Below are 24,495 nucleotides of genomic sequence, written 5' to 3'. Positions count from 1 at the left end.
ACAGCTAGACTCTCCTTCACCTTCAGTCATCCCTTCAGTACTCCCAGCTTTTTTGGGTGCCTTCACTTCGGTTTCCAAGAACGTGGACTCTCAACCTCCTGCCCCTAAGAGGCCGGAAAGGCTTTGCAAAGTCTGACTAAAAGCTCCTCATAAAACCACCTTTGGATGACCCAGCTGTTGCATCGTCAGTCAGTCTAGGCAATTGCTTTCTGCTTCCCTACTGCCATCCAATAAAGACAGCAAAACCATGGATAGGATGGGGAAAAAGGTATACACCTCCTCTACACACTTTCAGGGCTATAAACTACCAAACCCACATGAAGTATGCCCTAGACCTAGTCTTAGGCCTCCACCTTGTTAGCTATTATCTCAGACTGTCGAGCCAAATCTGACATTTCCTCCAAGTTGTCACTGGCCACCCAAGTAACCAGACACCATCTGCTGCAGCTATGCTACAGAAGCAGTTACCAGGTCTGCCACCACTGTTTCCACCTTGCGCATATGCTCCTGTCTCAGGCTACAACCTCAGCCAGATGACTAAAGCCAAGATCATGGATGCTCCTCTGGATAACCTATTTGGCAAAAATGCTGCAGAACTTAAGAACTTGAAAGAAAAAAGCAAGGATCTGCAGTACATAAGCACTTGCTAGTGTCTCCAGTGCCCAGATATATTATAGGAACTACCCAACCAAAACATCCTTTGTTAGTAGGGCCACTTCCACATCTCGCCCTTCTACTGCCATATCACGTAAGGGATCTCGTAGACAATCGTATCCCAGACCCCATCCAACAGACGTTTCCAGATAGAGGGGGATGCTCTTCTGTGTGACTGCCTTGCCCAAGTGCCCCTGTCCGCCCTTATTGAATGCCTCCCTTTTTGGGGAACCATCACTACAGATATGTGGGTTCTCCCCATCATTCAAAAAGGATACATCTGATGTAAATCTTGGTTCAGTAATTACCAATAGGACCTTGGTTCCATCCTCCGAACCGATATGGCAGTTTCAAAGTTAGCGCCAGCCAAAAACTTTCTAAGACCTACCATAATGCCCCTCTCCTAGTTACTCCAGATGACATTTGCCGCGTTCCTAGTCAGATGTGCTAGCTGTCTCTCTCAAAGCTAAGCAGAAAATTGTTTTTAAGACTGTTTCTCTTCACAATTGTTTTCAGTCATTAGCCTTTTCTCACTGTCTCCTATAACCTAATCCTATTCCTACCCTTTACTTTGGTAATTTAATTTCTCACTATTGGTACTGTCCACCCTCTCCTGCCCTTCCTTAATCCTTGTGGTAGTTTTTCAGTACTGTCATTGGTATTCTCTCCCTTTTGTTTTTTCTATAGGATAGCCTTGTTGCCTTACTATGTCAGACAAATATATTTGTTTAAACAGTGTGACAAGTGTGGGCGTAAGATGCTTAACTCGGATGCACATGCTCGTGTCTACTGTTTGGGCATGGATCATATTAAAGCTGACTGACACTTGTGCTAGTTTTATTGATTGTGCACTAGCAGAATGTAAAAAACTTATTTTAAAAAGTTTACTCTACACCTTTTTCGGAGGTCTCACCCTCTCCAAAGAACAGAAAACAAGGAAAATGGAGTCGCTCAGTTCCTGCATCTGTCTGTTATGGAACAGAGTTAGCTCCGTGCTTCACCTGCGTCCTCGGCGCAGACCTCTTCGGCACCAGGCTCAGCGTTCTCTCCATTTGTGCCGTCCATGATATTGACCCCCCATTTCAGTTCCAACATCGGCATCACTATCTTTGGTGCCATCCTTGGAACCGACATTGGCTCCGATGACTACCTGCTTCTGCACCATCCCCAGCCACGGTGCCGACAGTTTCTTCGGCTCCAAAACTTTAATACCTGCCAAGGACAAGCTACTCACAACTTGTGACCTTTTTTGGGGCAGAGGTTTAGCCCCTTTCTAGAAAGACCTGATTCTCCTTCAGATCCCCAAAGAGTTTTTTTTTAATTGGATCTAGTGCGGGTTGTGAACCAGCTTCTAACAGCTAGGGGATTGCCCATTCCAGCTAGACCTGTCGCTTTTGGCTCAGAATCTTTTACTAAATCTTCCCCTGTTTATCCTCCGGTCTCTACCCAGATCCTGGAGATCTTTGTACCGATGTCCACTGTGATGCATACTGTCTTGGCTCCGGCAGCAGTGTTTCCTTGTCTGCACGGACCACCCTTGCTGCATCGGCTCCGGTGGAGACCATGCTCTCGCGCAGTGCTTGGACCGTCCATACCTTGGTACCTACCCCGGTGCCTATTTTCTTGCTGGCGCAGTCTACAGCTTCGGCTTCCAGTTCTGAGCTCCTCAGGGTGCGGTGGGACCCCAGTTAAGGAGGTTGTCCCTCCCGGTTCTTGGCTACCATCCCTCCGGTGGGCCTGCTGTCCAGGTGATGGAGAGGGTCCTTCACTCCCAAGGCTTGCAATCAGCACCAATGACAGTTCCAGAAGCCCCCCAAGCATGGCCTCTCCCAACTCTATTTCGGGACCCCGGGCATGGGAATCAAAAAACCTTCTTCTAAGGGAATTCCTTCTCAGGAGTCCTGTGAAGATCTGGGGAGCCACCCTGGAAGAAACGGTGCAAGAGGAAGCACCTTGATTCTCTGGAGGAATCTGTCACGAGAGACATTGATTGTGATGAGGAAGGGTACCCACAGTCTCCTCTGACATCTCATTTGGAGACTTTCTCAAAATCCTCAAGCAGCGGGGAGACGGGAAGTTCTCTAACCCTTTTGAGGAATCTGTGTTCTTGTAGGCTTTCCATGCCTGGCTATCTACTTCCTGGGTGACCCCACCTGCAGATGACCTTGTTAAACTCATTGTGCAGCGTGCCTGCAAGGCCCTGGCCAATGTAGAAGCTGTCCCCTGGAGGCCAGACAAAATTATTTACACCTGAAGACCAGCCCTACTGGTCCAAGCAGTTGACAGTTGATTTTGTGGTCGTGGCGGCAGCCACAGAGGGAACTGGCAGAAGATACTTCCACTGTCCGTCCTTCACACAGGTAGTCCTGTTTCATGGACAGACTACGGAAGCCGACCTTTGCTTCAGCAACCTTTGCCATTCAGTTGCTGAACTATCTGGCACACTTTACTTGCCTCCAAAGAGACCTAGTTTCTGAAATGTCTTCCTCTTTGGTTGGGGTACTGCCTGATGAGGTGCGTGATACTGTCACCTCGCAGCTAGCTACCCTTGAATGCATCTCTAACTCCTCGCTACGTTTGATATCTTACACCACAGAGGGGGCAGATCCAACTGCTGCATCAGGCATTGTCATGAGACGCAATGCTTGGATGTGGTTTGACTTTGCAGAACCCTTTAAAATCTTCCTTTGTCAATGCACCTGTTGACGAATTTGCACTTTTTGGTCCCAAAGTACAAGACACTTGCACGTAGTGAGAGACTGAAAGATATCTGCTGTGGGCATATGCTTTTCCAACCCCCACAGGTCCTATTCCAGGAACAGGTACAGCCCCCACACTTCAGCAGAAATTGGCCAACAAAAAATTGGTCCTTTCCAGCTTCTGATGGACCACAGAGGGGTAAATACAGGTGCCCAAGGGGCAGAGGACAAGCACAAATCCCTTATAAACTTTGCCAATGAGGCACTACAACACAGAAGGGAGGAGAAGACAGGTCCCAAACTACTAGAAGGCAAAACACAATGACCTAAACCTCAAACTGCCAAGCAAAACTCTCTTGGCAGCTCCCTTGGGAGAAAAATTAGCACTTTTTGCAGACAACTGGCGCATTGTCACAAAGGACAAATGGGTCCTAGACATCTCATGCGGATACAGATTCCATTTACACACCTTGCCAAGGATAAAAGGAATGCCAAACCTGCCACAAAATCAATGGGCAGAAGCACAAAAGCAAATTACAGCTCTCATGGACATGAGCCATTCAACTGGTACCTACACAGGAGCAAGGCCAAGGATTTTACTCAAGACTCTTTCTAGTCCCCAGAAAGGACAATGCTTGGAGACCCATTCTGGACCTTTCAATTTTAAACACCTTCTTGCAAGTACCCAAATTCAAGATGCTAACACTACAGCAGCTTCTTCCCATGTTGGGCAAGAAAGCTTGGCTAGTAACGTTGGACCTCAAGGAGGCATACCTGCATGTCCCTATCAGACAAAATTGCAGAAGGTACCTCCGTTTCATTGCAGGTTCAACCCATTACCAATTCTCTGCACTGCCCTTTGGCTTATCTACTGCACCCAGGGTCTTCACAAAATGCCTGGCACCAGTAATTGCATACTGCAGACAGAGGAATTCAAATATACCCATACCTGGACGACTGTCTCATCCAAGCAGAAAGCAAGGACATTCTCTTACAACACCTGGCTTTTGTAAAACCTCTAAGTTGCCTAGGGTACACAGTAAACTAAAAGAAATCAAAACTAGTGCCCTCACAAAATGACATTCCTGGATGCCAGCTTGAATACAACGGCCCAGATGGCTTATCGGATGCCAGACAAACTACAATTAACTCAATACTTCAGAACAATGGCAACAAAGACCCAACTCCCTGCAAGAAAAATTCTGCAGGCCTTGGGCTTCATGGCATCTTGCATACTAATACCATTTGCAAAACTGCATATGAGGAAATTACAATGGTATCTAAAAAGCGTATGGACTCAACACAGCCACAGCTTGGAAACACTGATGCACCTCATTCCCTGCCTTCAACAGGAGTTTCTATGGTGCTCACAGGCATGTCACCTCAACAAGGGTCAGCCTTTCACCCTGCCCCCAGCCAGGCAAACTATGACAACAGATGCATCGGACTATGCCTGGGGGGGACATATGGCAGGACGGTGCGTTTAAGGCATATGGACTGCAGATCAAAGGAATCTGCACATCAATCAAAAAGAAATGTTAGCTGTACAAAATGCTCTGACAGCCTTCAAGGACCTCTTACATCCAGGACAGCTTATAAGGACAGACAACACCACAGTAATGTGGTACATAAAACAAGGGGGCACACACTCCTACCCTCTATGCAGGCAAGCAATGACCTTGTGGAACACAGCACTTGCTTACCAAGTTCAATTACAAGCTCAATTCCTGCCAGGAAAAAAGAACACATTGGCAGACGACCTAAGCAGAAACATAATGGATCCCCACGAGTGGAAACTGGATCCACAAGTATTCGCAATAATAGCTCAAAAATGGGGGCTCCCAGACAGACCGGTTTGCCAGCCCTCAAAACTATCAGCTAACACAATTTTGCACAAGGTCTTATCACCTTCAAGATTGGAAAGTGGACGCTCATTCAGTTGGAAAATGCTAACTGTGTATATGCCTTTCCTCCTTTACCTCTTCTCACAAAGGTGCTACTGAAAGTCAGGATGGAGAGACCCCGAATGGTACCCATTGCCCCAGACTGGCCACGCCAGCACTGGTACCCACTATTAAGGAATATGGCCCAGGGCCCACCATGGATTCTACCACAAATTACCCACCTGCTCACACAGCAAGACAATCAGATTCTACACAGCCAGCTCAAAACCTTAAACTTGGCTGCATGGCAAATCACCTAATCAACTAGCCAGCTCCTCTCTCACAAGCTGTTATGGATGTTATTCTGGGGGCTAGGAGGCCCAGCACCAGGAAAGCCTACTCAGACAAATGGAAAAGGTTTCACGCCTGGAACCAAGCTAAAGGCCAAAATACCCTTCAGCCAGACATACCTCAGATTCTGCAATATTTAACTGATGTTACACAAAGGGCTTTCTTTTTCATCCATTAAAATCCACACCAGCTATTTCTGCTCACAACACAGATCCTCCCTTATTTTCACATCCACTCCTAAGGCAGCTTCTCAGAGGGGCCAAAAACATTAGGCCTCCCAGGAGAGCACCAACACCTACTTGGGACCTCAATTTTGTTCTGGAAAAACTCACGCTACCTCCTTTTGAGCCAGCCTTTACAGCTGGCTTAGTTTATATCCTGGAAGACTGCCCTGCTGCTAGCAATTACTTCAGCTAGAAGAGTTTCAGAGCTTCAGGCACTAATGACAGTAGAGCCTTTCCTCATTTTTCATCAAGACAGAGTTTCTTTACGAACTAACCCCTCCTTTATGCCTAAGGTGGTATCCAGTGTGGCTCTAAATCAAACCATCCATTTACCCACTTTCTAAATCTACAGAACAAAGGAGAAAAACTCCTGCATTCCTTGGACATTCACAGGCAGCTACGTTACTACTAGGATAAAACTAAGGTTTTCAGAAAATCTGACCAGCTTTTTGTATCCTATGCTACAGCATCACAAGGAAAGGCCATCTCAAAACAGACCATTTCCAAATGTATAGGACATTGCATATGTTTTTGCTACACCCACAATGGAAAACCAGTTCCTGCTACCATAAGGCCCCACTCTACCAGAGCAGCAGCTACATCTACAGCCTTCCTCAGGGGGGTGCCAACCAAGGATTTTCTGGAAGCTGCAGCTTGGAGTTCAGTACACACCTTCACCAAACGTTACCACTTACCACTTTTTACTCTTAAGACTAGAGCTGGCTTCGCCACTGCAGTTTTGCAGGGCCTTCTAGCCTCCTCTAACCCTGTTTGACTCAACCTCCCATCCTTAGCTTTGCGATTCTACCCAAGTGTGATGACTGCAGCAGGGTAACAGGATGAACATAGTACAGTTTTGTACCTACCATAAATGTAGATGTTGGTGTATACCCTGCTGCAGTCCAGGTTACCCTTCCTCCATCCCCTCTGAACTAGCTTAACTTAACTCTACCACTCTATTCTATACCACCTCTGTGGTGTATGCTTGTGCCTTAGGCTTTTGTTTTATTTTTTCATGTAGCTATATGTATATATATATATATATTTTTGCCTACCTATTAGGGGCACCTGACATCTGGGGTAAGCAAAACTGAAGAAAATGGCGGATGCCTCTGATATACCCCTGGCAGTCTGACGTTGGGGAAGAAGCGACAGCAACCGACGCCGGACCAAGACTTTGGAATTCCGGACGACTGCTGGACCACCTGACGGCAGGATAACCCAAGTGTGATGACTGCAGCAGGGTATACACTCTAACATCTACATTTATGGTGGGTACAAAACTGTACTTTTTGGAGCTTCAAGCTTTTTCAATCAAAACCCCCTTTGATTTTTCATAAGGACAGGGTTTCTCAGACCGAATCCCTCCTTTCTTCCCAAGGTAGCGTCAGTTAGTAACCTTAATCTGTTGAATTGCCAGTGTTTTTTCCTCTGTTCTCAAACAAGGCAGAATTCAAAATGTGCACAGACAATTACGTTTTTATTTGTACAGAACAAAAGACTTCAAAATCTGTTCAGTTTGTTTCATTTTTGGAAAACAGAATTGGGTCTCCTGTTTCCAAATGTCACGTTGTCCAGGTGGATTTCCATTTGTATTTCTTTCATTTATACCCCAGGGGGGGAAGATTTACCGTTCGGGTGAAGGCTCACTAGTAGATTTGTATCTACATCTACAGCTTTTCAGACCAGATTGTCTATGGATGATATTTGTGCTGCGGCTACTTGGGCATCTCCTCACACCTTTGTTACTCATTACAACAGATGTGGTGTCTAGAGGCAGGTATTCCTTTGGTTCCACAGTGCTCAGGAGTATTTTCCTCTGAGCCTCCCAGGATTTAGGTGTTGGGGACGCTGTCCCACACTGGTAAGAATGTAGGTGAATGTAGGCGAGATTGCACTACATAACATCAAGAAGTTATGTACTCACCATAACGTTCGATGTATGTAGTCAATCTCGCCTCACATTCTCTTACCCCCCCCCCCCTCCTCCTTCCCCCGTCCTGGAGGATCTGGAGGTTAGGCCTGGTTTCAATGTTTCCTTCATTCTTGGTTTGTTTTTCCTTTCCTTAGGTGGTGGTATGCATGGAGAATGAGTTCTGGTGCTCGCAGCAAACTAGATCTGGGGATAGAGAGCAGTGCAGCATGGGATACCATCTTAGCCCAGCCAATAGAAAGACTTTGAGCTAAAAAGTATGGCCGAGTTGGAACAGACGTTCGGCTCCGAACCCACGGGTAAGAATGAGGCAAGATGGACTACATACATCGAATGTTATGGTGAGTACATAACTTCTTAAAGCGCACTCAACTCAAGGGTCTGGTTACCTCTACCATTTTCAAAGCAGCTACTTGGTCATTAGTACACACCTTTACCAAGCATTACAAACTAGACCACATTCCTAGAGCCAGGGCGTGGTTTCAGGGCTTTCTTTCAGGGATTCCTGGAGACTGCCTGTAGACCACCTCCCCATTCAGAGTGAGCTTTGGCACTCGCCCATATGTGGAATACTGCAACATAGGAATAGAAGGACATAGAAAAGTTGTGCAAAATCTTACCATAACAGTAGATGTCCTCTTGTATTTCCCTTTGAGTGGCACAGGATGGGCATTGCCCTTATAGGACTGGCTCTGACTGGGGCTTTCTAGTTCTGAGGTCTGGTGCTTGCAGACGTCACTCTTATGGCCCACGTCCCTTGAGCCTCATCAGACATCCCACTCACCATTTAGGGACTGAAAAGTTTTGCATACTGGTCGGATGTACAAGAAGCAAGAGGAGTAAACCCCTATGTGGAATACTGCAACATGGAAGAGGACATCTATGGTTATGGTAAGATTTTACACAACTTTCCTTTCAGAGCACTGCCCTTTGGTCTTGCTACCACCCCCAAACCAAATGCATGGCAGTGGCTGTGGCTTATCTGAGACGAGGATTTTGGGTGTTTGCTTAATTAGATGACTGGGTGTTTGCTTAATTAGATGACTGGGTGTTTGCTTAATTAGATGACTGGGTGTTTGCTTAATTAGATGACTGGGTGTTTGCTTAATTAGATGACTGGGTGTTTGCTTAATTAGATGACTGGGTGTTTGCTTAATTAGATGACTGGGTGTTTGCTTAATTAGATGACTGGGTGTTTGCTTAATTAGATGACTGGGTGTTTGCTTAATTAGATGACTGGCTCGTATCTGCCCCAACCAGGCATCTACTTATCCGTACAAGAGACTCTGTTCTTAGTTTATTCTGAACTAGGCGGATCTATGACCGTAGCGAATGTGTTGGTTTCATTAGCCAGATTTCACATGTGAATCCTGCAGTGGCTTCTGGCTGCTCAGTGGTCAATCCGCCAACCGATGTCTCTCCAAGTTATAACAGATGCATAGAAAGAATCTTTCAAGGTGTATTTGTTCAGAACAGGAGACACAAGGTCAACCATTTGTCGCCCCCCCTCAACCACAGGCTCCAGTGACCATGGATGCTTCCCATATAGGGTGTGGGGAGGCATTCTCTGGGGAAGACAGGTCTTAAGGAACCTTGTCCACGGATGAGGCCAAGCTCCAAGTAAACATCTTATAGGTGAGGGCAATGCTTCTAGCATTGCAGGGATTTCAGACTGCTCTTCCTCCAGGGGCAATAGCGATTCAGTCAGAAAACATGGTGTGGTACATGAGCAAGGAGGAACCAGATCAATACCATCTGTGTCAGAGCTGATGTGGCAATGGGTAATCTCGTCCAACTGCTTTCTTATAGTAACGCACTTTCTGGGAAGGTCCAACGTCAAAGCAGACAAGGTGAGCAGAGCCATTGTCATGTCGTATAAGTGGTCTCTGAACCAGAACGTAGTGGAGAATATTTTCCACACATGGGGCCAGCCTTGCTGCGCTCTCTGCCTCTCATCCAAACATGCAGCTGGTACTTTGCTTCGATTCCCCCAAAGGGGTGGTCCCAAAGGGATGCTCTAATGCACAATTGGCCTCAAGTCTGTTTTATGCTCCCCTCCCCTGATTCCCAACAGGTTGAAGAGAGCAGTAATCTTAATTGCCCCATATTGGCCTCAACAAAGTTTCCTTTCTTCTGTCTTCCTCTATAGAAGGAACCCTGGATTCCAGAACCCTTTCAGGACCTACTGTCACACCTGACAGGAGTGCTTCATCCCAGCCTTCACAGCCTCAAGCTGATGGCTTGTTTCTTCCAGTTCCATTGATTGCTAGACTCCTATGCTCTCCTCCCTGGTCTGTCATATTCTGATGTCCTCCCATAAGTCATCCATTCAAAAACTGAGTAAATGATGTTTGTAATTTCAACTAAACACAATGTGGCTATTCACAGCTGCTATTCTAGAATTTTTAGCCCATATTTTCAATAAGGGCAGTGCTGCTTCCACTATTAAGGTTGTTTGTCATTTCAGATTTTAACATTGGGATAGACAACGTATCCCTCATTTCACACAAACTTTGAAAAGCCTTCATAAAAGGGACCATATTGAGGCCTGCCCATAATCATCCTTCCGCTTGGGACCTTAATTTGGTTCTACTTTTGATTGTTCAACCACCCTTCAAACCTGCAGGCACTTGTGATATTAAGTTACTTTCCTGGAAAACTATCTTCCCAGCCTCTGTATTTGTTTTTTTTTTTTTTTTTGGTATTTTTGCCTAAAGTCGTTTCACAAAGAATCAGACCTTGCATTTGCCTGTTTTCTTCCCTAATTTTTGTAATCAGGGCAAATGTCCTGCACTTGTTAGATGTTCATAGATATGTTTCTATTTGCATAGAACTGAAGAGTTTTGGAAAGCAAGCAAGTTTATTGCCTTTGCAGGCCTTAGGAAAGGCCTGCCCATTTCCAAAGTTACTTTATGAAAACAGTTTTCTAGTTGCATTTTTATTTACACCTCTAAAGGCATGAAACCTTTCAAATCCATTCCAGCTCACTGTGCCAGGATGATGGCCACTTCTGTTTCCATGGATATTTGTGCAGCAGTCACATGGGCAAGCCGTCCTACCATTATCACTGCTATTACAAGTTAGGTTTAGTCTCCAGGTGAAGGGCCTCCTTCGATGCGATAGTTCTAAAGAATATTTGGAGTCCACTTTGGGTAAAGGTAGTTGAAGACTGTGCCGTATGTGAGGATGAGATGAAAATTTGACTATCGGATAAAGAAGTTGTATACTCACCATAACATTTCATCGGTATGGTTTCTGTTTTCGCATTCTTTCTCCCCGAACCCCCTTTCCATGGGCTTCTTGGTTGATTTTCAAGTCTTCTGTTTTTCTGTATATTCTAGAAATGGTCTCAAAATCTTTGAGATTATAACCATAGGAGAAAATTTGTTTTTAATACTAGCAAACAAGATCTGAGGTAATTGGGAGAGATGCATTGTGTAAGGGGAGGTATCCAAGTGTGTTTTGGTTGCCATGAGCTTAGTAACAACAGAGATGGGTCAGATCCAGACCCATATGTGAGGAGAGTTGAAAAATCGACAATATGGATAGAACATTATGGTGAGCAACTTTTTTGTATCCATGCCTAAAGTGGTATTGGAATTTACTTCGAGATCAGCTGTCCATCTCAGTGTCTTTCCAGAATTTGCAGATGAGGGTGGAAGGATACCTCCCTGCCTTGGATGTCCCCAGACCACTCCAATACCATCCTGCCAAATCAAAATCTTTCAGGAATTCATCAGTCCATTTCTTGTAAAGATAATTTAAAAAGGACACAGTCAAAAACAGTTAAAAAAAATTTCCAAGTGGTTATCTTTTTGATTTTGTTATACCCACCACAAAGCAATTTGAGACAGGGTCACAGCTCATCCTACAGCCTTGGCTTCTTCTGTGGCTTTTTTGTAAAGGGCTGCCATCTGTGGCTTTATAAAGAGCTGCATTCTAGAAGCAGCAATGTGGTCCTCTGTACATACTTTTAAAGAGCACTGTAATTAGATTCTTCTACAGGTCTAGGATGCGTGTTGCTAGGAGCATACTCCTGGGGTCCTGGCCTTTTATCCTTCCCAGTCAGTGTAAGCTGTTGCTATCTAGCCTTATAGGTAAGGCTGCTGCAGCAGTTTCCGTGGTGATTAAGTACAGTTCATTGCTGTAGTAGCTCCCCCCCGCCTTCAGTCACCTTTTTGTTTTTGTTGCTGGTGATGAGGACCCTTATTTTTATTTCCTTGGCATTGTCCTTGTCAGAGCTTTACTCTCCCACTTTTTTGCCATAAAGCCATGCCCTGAAGCATTGGAAGCTAGTCAGTTTTTATATCCTCACCAGGATAATAACCCATATAGCAAAGTTTACTGCAGCAGTGATTACTCAAACATCTGTTACGGTAAATTTACTTGCACAGCCGTAGTCATTGAGGTCACTACTGCCTCAGATTAATCTTTTGCACTGGCTTGTATGGCCTTAGTAGTGTTGGTCATATTTTTCTGTCCTGTACAGAACTTTTTTTTTCGCCTGTGGATAGATGTGTGGGTTATGTTTTGAATATTAGTACCTCCCACCCTGGAGCAATATTAATGCATGGGTTGCAGGTAGTTGGTAAGCAGCTGATCTGTTTGTAGAAGTGTTGAGCTTTTGTGGTGCCGATACCTCAAGTTTTAATGTTAACATGTTCTTGGTCTGTATTTCTTAGTGAATTTTTTGATTTTCAAGCCTGGTTGTAGTTAAGCAGCTGTTGCTTCCGTGCTCGGTAAATGTAGGAATGCCATCTGATTGAAAACAGTTTGAACTGGTCATTGGTTAAAGGTAGAAGTCCTGTGACAGGTCACTTAGTTGAAGTGTAACAGTCTCTTGATTGTAATTTGACCGTAGAAGTGACCTTCCCATTGCAGGCTTGGAGAAAGCCGTGCTGTTTGGATTTGTTTTTTTTTTACTAAACTAATGCCATTTTTTGAACAGTTCCATGTTAGTTTTTAGTGGTTTTTCCTACAAATACCTATTAAGTATCCGTTCAAGAATACCATCTTTATGCATAAAGTGAAGGGGCTTCCTCTAACTTGTTGAACGCAGTAATCTGATTCAGACTTGGCCAGTACAGTAAATCATTTTTGCTCACGTAACAAGATTTCAGCAACTGTTACCATAGTGCCTAAACTTTGTTCTTTAGGTCACCAGGACGCCACAGGTCCAGGTCTTCCTCTGTTTCCCCCTCAAGACGGCGACACAGGTCCAGGTCTTCCTCTGTTTCCCCCTTAAGACGGCGACACAGGTCTTCCTCTGTTTCGCCTCCAAAACGGCGGCACAGGTCCTCTTCTGTTTCCCCATCAAGACGCAGACGCAGATCCACTTCTGTTTCACCTCCAAGATACAGAGATAGACGTGATGACAGGAGGGAACGTAAACGTTCCAGATGAAAAGCCAGGCATTCAGGTAGGTGGAGTTAACTTGTCTGTGTTCAGCTGTAGCTGATTTCTGAACTTAGTAATTACTGAAATTAAATGTTTTTTTAGTGTGATTTTGTTCAAAATAGTTGTCTTTCAGGTAATGACCATTTTTAAAAATTCAAATGCCAAAGCTAGACTGCCGCTTTGGTAGAAACATGAGCTATTTTGAAGTCCTACTCTCCTTATTTGGAGGGCATCTCATTTACACCACCTTTTTAGCTGACATGGAAAGTTGTCTCCCTTTTCGTGTGAAATATTCCACAGAACTTTTGCACTTCATACTTGGTTTTATTTCTTGGCACTTTTGGGGGGGGTTTAGACTTGGGTAAAGTCATACACCGAGTATTAGATGGCATGTTCTGGAGGCAGCTTAAGACTGTTTTCTAAATTTCCCAGCACTGTCACTGCACTTTGATAACTGCTTAGCAGTAAGCTGCTTTCAGTTGTCTTGGATAAGTCAATAAGCTCAGCATCTCAAAACAGATTGGTGGGTTGAATAAAAATGGACAAGCAACCTGTCAATACTGTTTGTGTGCCATCTTAAAGCTAGAACAGTTATAGTGCCATTCATCTGAGTGTTGAAATGGTTACTGTCAGGAAAGAAATTGCTCCCCTTAAGCAGGCGCCAGTTGCTGTGAAAGTCTTGTCTTTGTAACTACCAGATTTATTTGAAGATGCTCATTTAGGTGGTGTTTTGAGATTTTGGTGTGTGATTCATAGTCTGTCTTACATTTATTTTAGGGCTGTTTTGCTGTGTATTGGGTTGCTTAATTTTATTCCCAGTTTGTAACTTGATTTTGCCTTGCAAAACTTGGAAGTATGCCACCAACTTGAATTTGTTGTGAGCTTTGGCCGTAACTCCAGCTAGTAATGCTCCTAAAGTTTTTGCCACAAGAGGTTTAATCTTTTTTGAGTGGTGCTGAGACTTTGCATGCCATGGTTGTGGACGAGTAATTCACCCCAGGTCTTGTTCACCCAGTTTCTACTGGAAGACATGAACTCTGCTCATCTTATGCTGTGAGGTGCGCACATTGGAGTGTGGGTGGGGTGGGTGTGGGGGGATGTGACATACTTGACCTGGATGAATATTATGCCACCTGCCAAGCAGAGATCTCTTGAAAGAAAGCATTTAATCGACAGAGGTCTTCGGTAGTTAACAGACTAGCAGCACTCTTTCTTCCTGAAGAGGCTGAGCAGCCCAGTCTCTTGACATGAGCACGAACTACAATGGAAGTCAGCTGCATTTTTTTTTTTGGGCTGACAGGATTACCACTATCAGATCTGCTAATCTACTGCCTGTCCCCCATGTGTTCATTTCAGCCTCATCCCATCTCGTCAGCTATTTGCTATTCACATGTTCACTATTTCGTATGACCTGTGACTTACTGACTTGGTCCATGTCTCTGGGTGGGCAGCTGCAGTATTGGACCAGTGATCTGCCAGATTCTGGTTTTGTCATTGAACAATTTACTTTGAAAGAGGCCATAGTCATACTTATTCTGAAGAATCTGTCCCCCAACTTTAATCTTAGAAATTACTTCCCAGTCTGCAGTCTCCCCTTGGGAAAGGGTAGAGAAACGTTACCTGTAAGCAATTTGAATAATCTTGCAGTTGGCTCGTGGACCCCCTTTCAGTCAAGTTTTCACACTTGCTGTAGCAGAGGTAGCTCTTCAGGGTCATTGACTTCTCCCTTCTGTTGGCTAGACACCAGTGACGCTCATACCCTCAACCTGTTTGAGCCAGAAATCTGGACAAAGCCATAAATAAAAGTAGGGAAAAAGGCCCAAAAAGCAGGACAACTTTGAGATATTCCTCTTACAAACTTGGAAAGTTGATAGAATAACAGATTTTGTATTAGCATGAGTTTTCTAAAGGGTATGAAGTCAAACTCAAATACCTGTCATTATTTTCTAAGTTCAGTCTTTAATGATTTGCCACTAATTTGCTAGAAAACCACAATTTTATGAAAAACGGACCAAAAATGAGGCAAATATCTGGACATTCTGAAAGTCTGTACAGTTGAGAAGTATGTTCCTTGGATATCTGCCATATTTGATATTGCTGATCCCACTGCATTTTGATAGTCCTTAAAAAAAACTTATTGTGGTATTTCCACTGTTGTCAAAGTGGTCTTCATCCTGTCTAACCATGCCTTTAAAGATTTGCTCAGGAATTGGCTGTTCCTTGTACTCTAATAAAAGCAGAGTACCACAAGATTCTTAGGTCCTTTATTTTCGTAGTATGTGTTGGCAGTAAGTTTGAATTTAAGATGTTTAGCATTGGTGTGATCTTGTATTTAGGGGCAACACTTCATGACATGGTATCAGCTGAAGTGAAGCAGTTTTATCTGTGAAACATTAAGCAACTGTCGTGCTGACCTCAATTGTTCATATCTTTGTCTCTCCAAACTTGGGCTAGTACTTGCATATGGTACAGATCTCTTTTCAAAGGCAAGTAACTGGTACAGCATATTTTCTCCCTGTCCACCTCAGCCTAAATGGTTTAGCTGTTACCAAGATTTTGGTGCATTTGTCCAGTCACTAACCTTGGATGTCCTATTCCTGTGTTGCAGTATTCTTGTGGGATTTCCTGCCCTCGGGCGACTCGTATGTCTGCTCCTGTACAAAAGCTTCGCCTTGCCTGTTGAAGCTGTGTGGGACGTCACACGTAGGGCCATAAACCAGGGGCCTTAAATGTGACATCTGCATGCAGAATCCTCAGAACAGTTCAGCTGCAGACTACCAATGCATAGTGTTCGCTCCTTCACATCAGATGTCTCAGAAAAGCTAAGTAACTGTTTTTTTTTCTTGTCTTATTTGGTTTGTTGTAGCAATTAATGGCTGTCTGGTAAAAAGGGTAAATGCCAATGTGGGTGCCAACCCCATAAAGACTCCCACGATCAGTGTGTTTTTTTGCTTAGGCGGAAGAACGACCGTGCCGCTTGCTCCATTTGTCTGTGCCGAAGACCCTACACATCAGTCTGGCCGCGCTTTTTCTTTATTTAGCAAACCAGTGCCCCAAGGATGGATTCCCCCTTGGAGGCCACGTCAGAACCTCCACGTAAGAACGCCAAGTTTCCTGGGCCCTCTTCCTCTGCCGCTCTGTTAGCGGACACCCTGCCAGCTGCCGATTTTAGGAGCTGGGGGATGCCCAGCAGAGCAGTCTACTTCAACTACCTTTGTAGAAGCTTTAGCTCAGCCAGCATATCCCCAGAGCCAACCTAGAACCAGACTAACGTCTAGGTCAAACCGGAATCTGTAGAACATCCGACCAGGATCCCACCTTCAGAGACTGTCCCTATCAGACCAGATTCCAGGCCTGCACAAACGTCTACCCCAGCAAAAAAGAAACAAAACAAGCATACCTCTTCACTACAGAAGGCCTACCTGACTGGCAGTCCTTCACTTCTTCCCTGTTCCAGGCCTTTATGGTTCTTAGCTCTTCAGCCTCATCCTCCACTGCTCTACCTTTGCTGAGCCCTAGGCCTGCTTCAGCATCCCCCCCCCCCTGACATCTCAGGTTAGGGAAGAACATGATACTTCCTTTTCCTGCTCTGAGGACTTTTTATCTTACACCTCCTAAATTGCTTCACCCCAAAAGCATTCTCCTGATGAATCTATAGAGGGAGATTCACCCTTTGAGGATCACCAAAATGAAATGGGATACCTTACAAATGTCTGATTACCCAAAAGAGGTATTTTGTGCTTCAAGACTCCAGACTCACTGCTACCTACCCCCAAGCGACCACATCTCTCTTGCAATGTGCCTGATGAGCAGAAATTCGTAAACCTCCCATGGCAGACCCAGCAGTGATTGCTACCTATCCTGATGAGCAATCCAGACTCCTTCACTCTGCCTCACTCCTACCCACAGATACCAAGTCTATCCATAGATTTTCTGTCTAAGACCACCTACATCTCCACTTTGGCTTTCAGAACCATTTAACTATCAGATGCATATGACTAAATATGCTCTGGACTTGATGTCTCAGGCCTCTTCCATGCTGGCCACTATCCCTGACTGCCCCACTAAGGCTGACATCTCCAAACTTTCTCTGGCTACCAAGTAGCCAGACACTCTATTAAATGCAGCTGTGATGCTGCAGAAGCATCTGCTTGATGCTCTTCGTGTTTCATTGTTGCAGTCATTACAGTTGGGTTATCCTGCTGGCAGGCTAATCTCAATCGGCCTGAATTCCAAAGTCTAGGTCCGGCATCAGTTGCTGTCGCCTCTTCTCTGACAGTGTGCCAGGGGTATAAAAATGCAGCTGACGCCATTTTCTTCAGTTTTTCTTGCCGCGCGGTGCCCAAAGCAAAAGCAGTTAGCAAGTGCTGGTCGGCAGACTCCTGAGATTTTAGTGTTCGAATTTCAGATCCGAAGTCTTCACTAAAAAGCTAAGTACCCCGTTGGGGAAACATTTTTTTGCTTCAGACCAATGTCAGAAAAAGTTAAAAATTGTATTTCTTGTGGGAAACTAGTACCTCATAAGGACTTCCATTCTTACTGTATTCCTTGCCTAGGCCTTGACCACGACGTTGCTAGTTGCCGGTTTTGTGCTAGATATAACAAACGCATTATTAAGCGTCTGTACAATTTTGCATTTCACTATTTTGGCCGAAGATTTAACTATACAATGTCTGATAGCCATCCGACTACCGGCATTCACAAGAAACGCAAGGAAAAGGACAGGCATCCGAGGTCCAAAACCGAAGACTAGGCTGCTTCTAAGCCGTTCGTCGGTTCTCAGTGAGGCGCCTTCGCATCCCCTGACCGCTACTTTAGACTCTCAGGCTGCTACAGACACCCACATGGAGTCAACCAGGCTGCTGCAAGCTCAAGGTACTGGACGTTCGGAAACTATTCCCTCAGATGGGTCCAGAGCCGCTGAGCAGGCATCTGCTTCTGAGGGTGTTTTCAGATCTACTCAATTATATGTTAAAACGACTTCAGCTTCAAAGGCAAAGACAAAATTATCTTTAAAAGACCAAGAAACAAGTACAACAGCCTCATGGACAGGTCTCCATGCCTAAAAAACAAATGCTCAAAATGGCCGAAGACCTAATTACTCTGATCAGGGGTTCCAATCCCCCCTCCTGATAAGAGGCCTAGGCAAAAGACAGAATATGAATCTTCAGATCAGGTTTCCATTTCATCTGATTCCTCTTATCAAGAATACTCTCTTCTTCCCTATGAGAATTCTGATGCTGAAGAATCAATCCCTTCAGCCTGTCCTGAGGATTATTATTTTGGGGAAACTTTACATACCATGAGGGAGAATTTCCACTGGGAGAGCCAAGATTATTCAGAATCTAAGAAAAGGCTCAGAATTCCTTTTACTACACAACGCAGGCCCCTCGTTATTCCACCTGTTGCACATTGTAGATGCATTTTCAGAGTCCATTCTGACCCCTGACTCCATACCTCCTGACTCTCATAAATTCCTTTTCAAAAACCCTGCTGCTGACCCAGAAACTATTTCTCAGGGTACCAAAGGGGTCAAGGCTTCCACTGCAAAAAACTCTACTTCCTTTGACTGGGATTCTAGGGCACTAGACAGATGATGGGGGGGGGGGGGGGGGGGGATTTGCACATGTCCTTCAAGGATGCATCTGCAGTCCTAACAAATGGGTTGTCCTGGCCTCAGGTAGCCCTTCGGTCGGCTGGATTCCAAAGTCTGGGTCTGGCCTCGGCTGGTGTCGCACTTCACCCGACGTCATAGCTGCAGTTCTTCGGGTATAAAGGCATCAGCCGACGGCATTTTCCTCAGTCTTTCTTGCCGTGTGGCGCCCGAAGCAGAAGCTGTTCGCAAGTGCCGGTCGGTCAGATCCAGAGATTACTACTACCGAAGACTTCTAAAAAGCTAAGTACCCCGTTGGGGACTCTTTCTTGCCTCAGCCGATGTCAGAAAAAGTGAATAACTGTTTAACTTGTGGGAAACAAATACCTCATAAAGACTTCCACTCTTACTGCCTACCTTGTTTAGGCCCAGACCACGACATAGCAGCTTGTTTAGCCTGTACTTCCTTCAACGGACGGACGCTTAGGGGGGTGGGGAGATTTGCACTTCTGCAACCCTGGCTGTAAGGGCTTTAAATTGTCTGTTTCATATGCTCAAATATCAGCAATGTTATGTCACTGCTTAAACAGAAAATGTTGATAAACTCTGAATGTGCAGAAAACAAAGAAATGCAGGAATTATTGCGTGCAGCTGAACAAGTTGGAAAGCATACTTTGCAGTGTGGTTTTGATTCTCTGGAGGCCTCTTGCAGGGCCGCAGTCAAGGGTTCTGTCATTAGGAGGCATGCTTGGTTAAAGGAACAAAATCTACCTGATCATGTTAAAGCAAAATTATTAGATGCTCCATTACAGCATGATACTTTGGTGTTAGAGGAGATGTTAAAGAAAATGGAGAACAAAGCTAAATCTATGTTAACAGTCAAGGATTTCTTAAAGGTACAGCCACCAAGATTTAGCAGACACTGGCCTACAAAGAATTGGTCCTTTCCAGTGTCAGGCCTCAAAGGGGCAGATACAGATGCCCTAGAGGCAGATCCCAGCCCCAAGGTTCGTTCGGGTCTAAACAATGGGGTGCTTCTACCTCTAAAACTGGAGAAGACAAATCACAGCCATACAGGAAACAGTCCCAATGACTTCCACCTGCCTGCACCAAGCACTTAACTTCTGGCAGCACCTTTAGGGGGAAAACTGGCACTTTTCTTAAAATTGGCACATAACCCAGGACAAATGTGTTTTAAATAGTGTCGCAAGGCTACATATTTCACTTCCATACCCTGCCAAGGGCAAACGGTTGGCCAGACCTGCCAAAACATCATTGGGCAGAGGCACAAAAACAAGTCTTATCCCTTTGGCCAGACCTGCCAAAACATCATTGGGCAGAGGCACAAAAACAAGTTTCATCCCTCATGGACAGGAGTCATTCAAGTACCAGAGCAAGAGCAGGGACAAGGATTTTATTCAAGACTGTTCTTGGTACCCAGAAAGGGCAAAGCCTGGAGAGCAATACTAGACCTATCTATTCTAAACGCACATCTGGATATTCCAAAATTTAAAATGTTGACTCTACAGTAGCTTCTGCCCATATTGGGCAAGAAGGCTTGGCTTGTGACTTTAAATCTAAGAGGCATACCCGCATGTCCCAATCGGGCAAACATGCAGAAAATACCTTAGATTCAAAGATGGCTCAATGCACTACCAGTTCTCTGCACTGCCTTTTGGCTTATCTACTGCGCCCAGGGTCTTCACAAAGTGCCTGGCACCAGTAATTGCATTCTGCAGACAGAGGAATACAAATATATCCTTACTTGGACTGCCTCATTCAAGCAGAGAACAATGACCTTCTACTACAGCATCTGGCGTTTGTAAAGAGATTACTACCATGCCTAGGGTGCACAGTCAACGAACAGAAATCAAAACTAGTACCCTCTCGAGAATTTTCCTGAGTGCAAGCTTAAATACAACTGCCCAGATGGCTTACTTCACCCCAGACAAACAAAGGCAACTGACTACCTATTTCAAAATGTTGGCAACAAAGGCCCAGTTATCTGCAAGAAAAATTCTGCAGGCTTTGGGCTTCATGGCATCCTGCATTCTAATTCCATATGCAAGACTGCATATGAGGAAACTTCAGTGGTACCTAAAGTGTGTTTGGACTCAACATTGCCACAGCCTATAAACAATAGATCTGAAGTAGGATGTTCATTTGTCAGCAACCTGTGGGTTACGGATCCGATATCGGATCCGAGCCGGCAACTTGTTTCAGGCTAATGGATCAGAGCTCCTCCCTTCACCCATAATCGCCTGCTAACCCTCCATGACCCCAGATCTAGTTTGCCGCGCTTGTGGATGGCTGGATCCATGTTGAGCTCGTCAGATAAGTGAAGAAAAGTTACTTTTTCTAAGTACTAGTCAGGAATTTCTTTTTTAGTTAAAATTATTACTTTTAAAGTGTCAGTGTTAAGTTCCTTATTTTTTAATTAGTACCCCCCCCCCCTTTCGCTGGTCGTTAGTGTGTGTGTTGCGTTTCTTTTGGGGCCAGTGTGTGTGTAGTTGCTTTTCTTTATAAAAAAAAAAAAAAAAAAAAAAAAAAGAATGGCTGAGGCCCCAAAAGCCATATTTTCTAAATGTACAGTGTGTGGCCATAAGCTCTCCCCGGCTGATGGCCACACTCGGTGCTTTGGGGTTGAACACCTCACCTCTTGCTGTACGATCTGAGCAGCGTTCAACCCCAGGGCACTGAAAGAGCGGAGGTCAAAGCTGGTCCTGGTGGGACTTTTACCCCCGGATTCGGCTTCAGCCTCCGCTACCTCTGCTGCTTTCGTGGCTCCACCACAGCCTGTGGTTGCTGCCACTCCTACCCCCCCCTGCCTCCGTCCGGGACTCAAACTCCCTCTAAAGTGTCGGAGGACAGGGAGGCCAGGAGGGAGAAAGGGCCAGAAGGGAGAAACAGAGGGAGAAGCACCACAAGCGGCGGCCCGAGACCTCCGTTTCGGCCCCGCGGGCTTCTCCCTCCACTGCTTCTAGGTCTCGACCTCCTCGGCTCCGATCCCCTTGTTTCTCCCCGGGGCCCGAGGAGGAGGAGACCCGATCTCAGTCTGTCATCGAGGCGGCATTCCAGGCCTGCCTCGGTGGCCTCCTCGATCTACCTTCAGTTTATCTGATGCAGACTTGGACCGGATGATGCGAAGATTCAACCAGGCCCACCTGCAGATGGGAGTGCTCTTGCCCCCCCCCCCCCTCAGGGGGGGAGCTCGACACCTTTTTCCATCCAATTTCTCCTTCTCCGACCCGTTAGCCGGGTTCGGAGCGCTCTGAGCCGAGCAGCCTTGGAGCCGGGGGTGGGTCTGCGCCGACAGTACTTGGTACTTCGGATCTGACCCTGCCCTCGAGCCTGTCGGATCCGAACTCTGAGCAGTGGTCCGAGCTTCGGGTCCGGGGGATTCAGTGTGCCTTCGGCTCCGTCCAGGTTGGAGCACACTGGTCCCTCTGATCCGACTGTCTCGGCGCCGGCTCCGATCCCTTCATCTGATCAGAGTGGGAGCCGACTTTCAGATCCTTTGGAGAGTGGCTCTCCCTCGGCCTTCGATGTTGTGGAGAGGGCTCTGTTGCGAGCATCCGGACCCCTGGTCCTTGCATCAACTCCTCCCTGCACTCCCTCTCTGCTGGGCCAGGTTTCCATCACCCGGCCAAAGGGACAGCCTGCTTTGATGTCAGATAGTTCCATTGGAACAAGATGTTGCTGGCGAGGCCTCCTCTGACAGTCCCCCCCCGAGGAAGCTCCACGCAAGCATAAGTGCAAAAGGAGGCACGTTGACTCCCCTAAGTCCTTAACCGAGGACATGGACTTGGAGGAAGGGGAAGGCTCCCCAAGATTGCCCCCTGTGGATGTCTCCTTTGGAGACCTCATGGAGATGCTGAGAATCAGAGGTGGGTGGTCTGCCCTGAAGTCTTCCTCTGACGAGTCCGTGTTTCTGGAGGCATTCGAGGCAGGCCTGTCTACCTCTTGGGTGTCCCCTCCAGCCGACCCCCTGGTGGACCTCATTACCACCAGGGCGTGGAAGGATCCGGACACCGTGGAGCCAATACTGAAGCGACCGGATAGGATTCTTAGCCCCCCCTCAGACCGAAGGGGCCCCCCGTAGATGCCATGTTGACTGTGGCAGCCACAGAGGGAATTGGCTCAGGAGAGTCCCTCAGTCAATCCACCGAGCAAGAGTCCCGTTTGATGGATCGCTTAGGGAAGCGAGTCTTTAGTTCAGTGACCTTCTCAGTAAGGTCTCTGAACTATATGGCACATGTCATCAGGATGCAGTGGGATCTTATCAAAGAATACGCTGCATCTACCCCCCCCCCCCCAAGTCCATGTCTGAGGAGGACAACCAATTGTACTCCACCCAAATGGCCACTCTGAGATCGATTTCAAACACCTCTATGCGGCTGTTGTCCCACGCCACAGAGGGAGCCGCTAGGGCTAGCGGAGCAGGCCTAGTCATGAGACTTCAGGCCTGGCTCCGTCATTGCAACTTTATGGAGCCCTTTAAAGCGTCCTTCGCGAACGCCCCTTTTGATGGTTCTTCCCTATTTGGCAAAACAGACGCTTGTCCAGAGCGAGAAGGACGGGAAGACATTGTCTGCCGTCTGAGTTCGCTTCTCTGCTCCCCAGCGGTCCTTTTCAAAGAATCAAAAGGGTCAGAAGATGTGGTTCCAGAAATCACGACATTCCCAACCAGCTCCGGACAACCAGTCCTACCGTGGCAGAGGTGGACAGGGGGGACGTCGCCCCAGGGGCAGAGGGGCTCCGAGAAACTTTGGGTCCAGAGAACCTTTCTCTGAGCGGCCCGCGCAGCAGCCCTGAGGGGTTGCCCGACTGCTCCACTCTGGAGGCAGTCGGGGGGGCGTTTTTCGAAACACCTAGCAGCATGGGAGTTGATCACAACAGACCGCTGGGTGCTTCGCATCCTATCCAGAGGGTACAAAATACCAATACTTCATATCCCCCAATCCAAGAACCTCCCCGATGTACCACCCGATCAGAGGGAGGCCGCAGAAATGCAGCAGCTGCTAAGAGCCATCCAGTCCGTCCCCCAAGACCAGCTCGGATTAGGGTTCTACTCTAGGTTCTTTTTGGTGCCAAAAAAGACGGGGGACTTGAGACCCATCCTAGACCTTTCCCACTTGAACCTGTCAGTAACCAAGGAAAAATTCCCAATGGTCACTCTTCAATCTATCCTCTCCCTTTTGAGGGAAAACGATTGGATGTGCTCCATAGACCTCAAGGATGCGTACTACCACATCTTAATGGACAAATGATCCAGGAGGTTCCTTCGCTTCCGGCTGAGGGCCAGTTACGACCAGTTCAGGGTCCTTCCCTTTGGCCTCACCACAGCCCCCAGGGTGTTCACCAGAGTGTTAGCAGTGATTGTGGCCCACCTGAGACTCCAGGGAATTCAGGTCTTTCTGTACCTGGAAGACTGGCTCCTGACCGCACCAACAAGGCATCTACTTCTCTCGGCCAGAGACTTCTTTCTCCATCTAGCCCCACAACTAAGCATTACTATCAATGTCAGCAAATCTCTACTGGCTCCGACGCAGGTCATAGAATTCATAGGTTCCAGAATAGACACCAGAGATTTGCGAGCCTTCCTAACTTCCTAGATGATCAGGAACCTACAACTTCACGTGCGGGCTATCCTTCATTCAGAGGCTTCATCAGCGGAATTGGTCCTGAGGGCTCTAGGCTCCATGGCGGCAGTGATTACACTCCTACCATGCACCCGTTTGAACATGCGAGTACTGCAGTG

General features: G+C 46.4%; 1 protein-coding gene across 2 annotated transcripts in view; it reads left to right on the top strand.

The window, feature by feature from the left end:
• Nucleotides 1-24,495, top strand: part of SNRNP27 (small nuclear ribonucleoprotein U4/U6.U5 subunit 27) — a 500,248-nt gene that overhangs the window by 367,245 nt on the left and 108,508 nt on the right. The window contains exon 6 of one of the 2 annotated variants that reach the window (XM_044083074.1): nt 12,901-13,163. The exons of the other annotated variant lie outside the window; for it this stretch is intronic. Coding sequence (XP_043939009.1) covers nt 12,901-13,147 — 247 coding nt within the window. The 3' untranslated portion in view covers nt 13,148-13,163. The remainder of the gene's footprint in view (nt 1-12,900; nt 13,164-24,495) is intronic. 2 annotated transcript variants of the gene reach the window in all.

The sequence above is a fragment of the Protopterus annectens genome, chromosome 9.part0 (assembly GCF_019279795.1).
Source record: "Protopterus annectens isolate FY-2018-M chromosome 9.part0, PAN1.0, whole genome shotgun sequence".
Classification (NCBI taxonomy): domain Eukaryota; kingdom Metazoa; phylum Chordata; order Ceratodontiformes; family Protopteridae; genus Protopterus; species Protopterus annectens.
This window is presented reverse-complemented; position numbering and strand designations above follow the sequence as displayed.